Consider the following 3,497-nt stretch of genomic DNA (forward strand, 5'->3'; position numbering starts at 1 on the left):
ACACACACACACACACACACACACACACACACACACACACACACACACACACACACACTTTCTGTCCATGAGGGGACACCCGTTGTTACCTTGGTAACTGCACAGTTAGTAAAAGGAGGAAAGTGACTGCCACTGTGTTTTCATGCATACACGAACATCGCTCTTTATCTCGCTCTCACAGAGACATTCAGGTCAAGTTGAGCACGGATACATGTGAATCATTTGACAGAGGACACCGTAGGAGTTAGAGGAACCATATGGTTGTCTAAACGGACGTGAAACATTCAGAAATAAAAACACACCTGTTCGATGGACAGAGCCTTCGCCTTCTCCTCCTCTTTCAGGCGATCTTTCTCAGCCCTCTTCTCTGTTGTGGACGTGGTTTTCATTGCCAGGAAGTCAAACGTCATCCATTCGTCTCTCTACAACACAGACAGTCCGTTAAAAAAAAGATCTATATAACGTGAGTGGATGATACCAACTTATAGTACATGTGTATATAAGCAGAAGAAGGAAACAAGGCATGTACTGTATAGATGTAAAAACTAGGTCAGTCAAACGATTACAATTTTTAATCAGATTAATCAAAGCTTAAAAATTAATTAATCATGATTAATCACCATTTGAACTATGTCCAAAATATGCCATTTCTTTATGTATATTGTTGTGGGAATGGAAAGATAAATGAAAGAAGGCGGATATATCCATTTAACATACAGTATGTATGTTTATTATAACATTGTTCTGTGTGTCAAAATGAAAGACAGCCCACACACCTATCAATCATCAAACCGTGGGGTCTTATTTCATTACGTGTTGATTTCTATCAACACGTAATGTTGTATCGATGTATATCGAGATGTACTGCAGCAAAAGTATTCTCCGTCGGGACTTCTGCAACAACACCACGCCGTTATCTTGATTCTGATTGGCCAGAAGACATTATCAAAGATGTTCTATTGAGAAGACGATCACTACGTGACAAAAGTTTTCAAAACCGTTTCTGGTCTTCGGTATTTCGAAGTGGCTACTGAAATCAATCTTACTAACTGCTGTCTGTGCAATTTACTCCGTGCGAGTTGGCGGACTTTATTTTGCTTATTTTAACATCATTTTTCATGGTGGGGCTGAGCCATTTCTTGGTATGGGTGTAGCCTACCCCAGCCATACCTTGGCGCTGCCACAGGTGGGATGTATGGGGCGGGCCATTCTGCACATGCGTTAAATGCGTTAAATATTTTAACGCAATTAATGCAAAAAATTAATTACCGCCGTTAACGCGATAATTTTGACAGCATTAGTAAAAAACCTCTAGATACGGTTTTCCCTCCAGACAATTATACACACATCTCCTGTGTGGAAAGGGACTTTAATATAGTGTTGATTTCACCATGTGTTGTACTAAGAGACAAAACCTCTTCAACTAAATGTTACCTCGACGCTCTGTGCTGTGCTGACGCTGCTCTCTGAGGGTTTGGACTCATCAGGAAGTTTCCAGGCTTTAGCAGCTCGTGTCTGCGCCGGAGCCTCCACCCACTCCCCCTCTGAGTCCTGAGACATGAGAGAGAAACAGAGAGGGGAAAGTGATGAGGAAGAAGGAAAACAACACCAGGGATTATCCTATCAAAACAAAAGCGTGGAATATTAATAAATTAAGTACAAGTCCCAAAGCTGAATTGTTTTTAAACCGCCATGTCTGTATAAGAAAGACTTTGCTTTATCACAGCTTTGTAAGGTGTTTACATGTAATGAATTGCACACTGGGGGATAAGAGGGAGATGGATATAGAATGGGGCGTAACATCATGCATGGCACTATATGATCGATACATGGACGCCTAGTATTGATCTTTCATTCTAAAAACTAATAGAAATGCAAACACAAATTGCTTTTTCAGTCAACTAGATGACGTTTTTTTTCTGATGAGGTCATGGCCAAGGTCAGGGATTGTAACTGTTTCAATTGCAGATTAAAAAAAAAGGGGTTATAAATCACATTAAAAATTGCAATATGTTAGTACAATACTCAGTATATTGTAAAATATTAAAATCACAACAAATCATCTTCTCATATCCTATTTATTGCGATAATATCGTATAGGGGGGGGGGGGGGCTCTGCGGATGACCCCCCCCACAGAAGACTGGTACAAACTTTTACGAAAAGTATTAAACAGTATTAACTTTCGTTTAAAAGTAAATCACCATTTCATCTAGTAACATTTAGGTCAGTTTTACATCATTGCAGTTATTAACCTGTGTGGCAGCATGTCCTGACCAATCAGGAGAAAACGTTAAAGAAGTCTTGATGCTCCATTCTTGCCGTTTCATTTTTACTAATTCATCTTGTTATAAAACATTTCCCTCTTGTTTATATTCCAACTTAACTTGCAATGAATCATGGTATGACACTGATCTTTGCTCATGGGAACATAATCATTTCACCTGTAAAACCTAGATTTCTTTTTTTAAAGTGGACCTATCATGCTATATTTGAAACATATATTGTAGGGCCATACCTATATAAAACATGTCTGTGAAGTTTTTTTTCAAAATACCAAACAGATCATGCATTTTAGCCATGCCTCATTTCGCTCCATTTGCTCTTTTCCAGCCCAGTTTTGCCAGGGCTGATTCTGCTTTTGTGGCAGACTACAGCGCCACTTACAGGCCTGGCATATGTACTACAGCGTCTCCAGCGCTTTCGAGCGGTCTCTCATTCCCCTGATAGGTGGAGAGTTGCCCATATAGGCGGAGCTCCTTGTTTCTGACGTCATAAACATTCAAATAATAATCAGCTCCGTTGCAGTCCCGTTTTTAGAGATTTGGGTATGGAGGAAAAGAGAGAGGGTTGTGTTTTCTGACACTTGGTGAGTTCCCTGACACACCGGGGACACATATTCATGTATACAAGATGTACAAAAGTGCATTTTGTATGATAGGTCCCCTTTAATGTTTTTTTCCTTAAACCTGTACTTAAAATAATGCTCCTACTTTAAAATACTGCAAATGTACTTTTCACTCTGAAATTAATAAATAAGTACAGTATAAAACAATTGAAAATGAATCCAACATTTGAAAATAAATGAATAACTTACATCTGAGCTGTCTTTAGAGCCATCGTCTGCTCCTGCTGTCTTCTTCTCCTTCTTGCCCTTTTTTTTCTCCTTTTTCTTTTTAGATTTCTTCTCTTTCTTCTTTTTGCTTTTTACAGATCCCTCCTGTAATATCAATAAATGATGTAGTTATTTTTCCTTGTTTTACTTTATTATCAAGATGCAATCTATTCCTAGAGCCAGCTCTGAATCACGTAAGGTATGCAGTGATGATAACCATGTGGCTCCTCTTGTTTACTCCATGTGTCTCTATCCAAGGGTGTTTCCTAAAAGTATGATGAACTACACCATAGGGCTGGGCGATATGGAAAAAAATGTTATCACGATATGTTTTTCCATATTGATCGATCTCGATTCTTATCACGATATGTAGTTTTTGCAGAT

At 38.9% G+C, this 3,497-nt stretch overlaps 1 protein-coding gene across 1 annotated transcript; it reads right to left on the reverse strand.

Moving 5' to 3' along the window:
* Window positions 1-284: 284 nt before the first annotated feature.
* LOC104940852 (CWF19-like protein 2) lies at window positions 285-3,218 on the reverse strand (the record flags this gene model as incomplete). The annotated part of the gene is made up of 3 exons (XM_010765848.1): window positions 285-422; window positions 1,435-1,551; window positions 3,096-3,218. Coding segments are annotated over 3 exons (378 nt in total), but the record flags the coding sequence as incomplete, so codon positions are not given.
* Window positions 3,219-3,497: the final 279 nt, after the last annotated feature.

The sequence above is a fragment of the Notothenia coriiceps genome, unplaced genomic scaffold (assembly GCF_000735185.1).
Source record: "Notothenia coriiceps isolate Sejong01 unplaced genomic scaffold, NC01 NC01_scaffold00002790, whole genome shotgun sequence".
Taxonomy (NCBI): domain Eukaryota; kingdom Metazoa; phylum Chordata; class Actinopteri; order Perciformes; family Nototheniidae; genus Notothenia; species Notothenia coriiceps.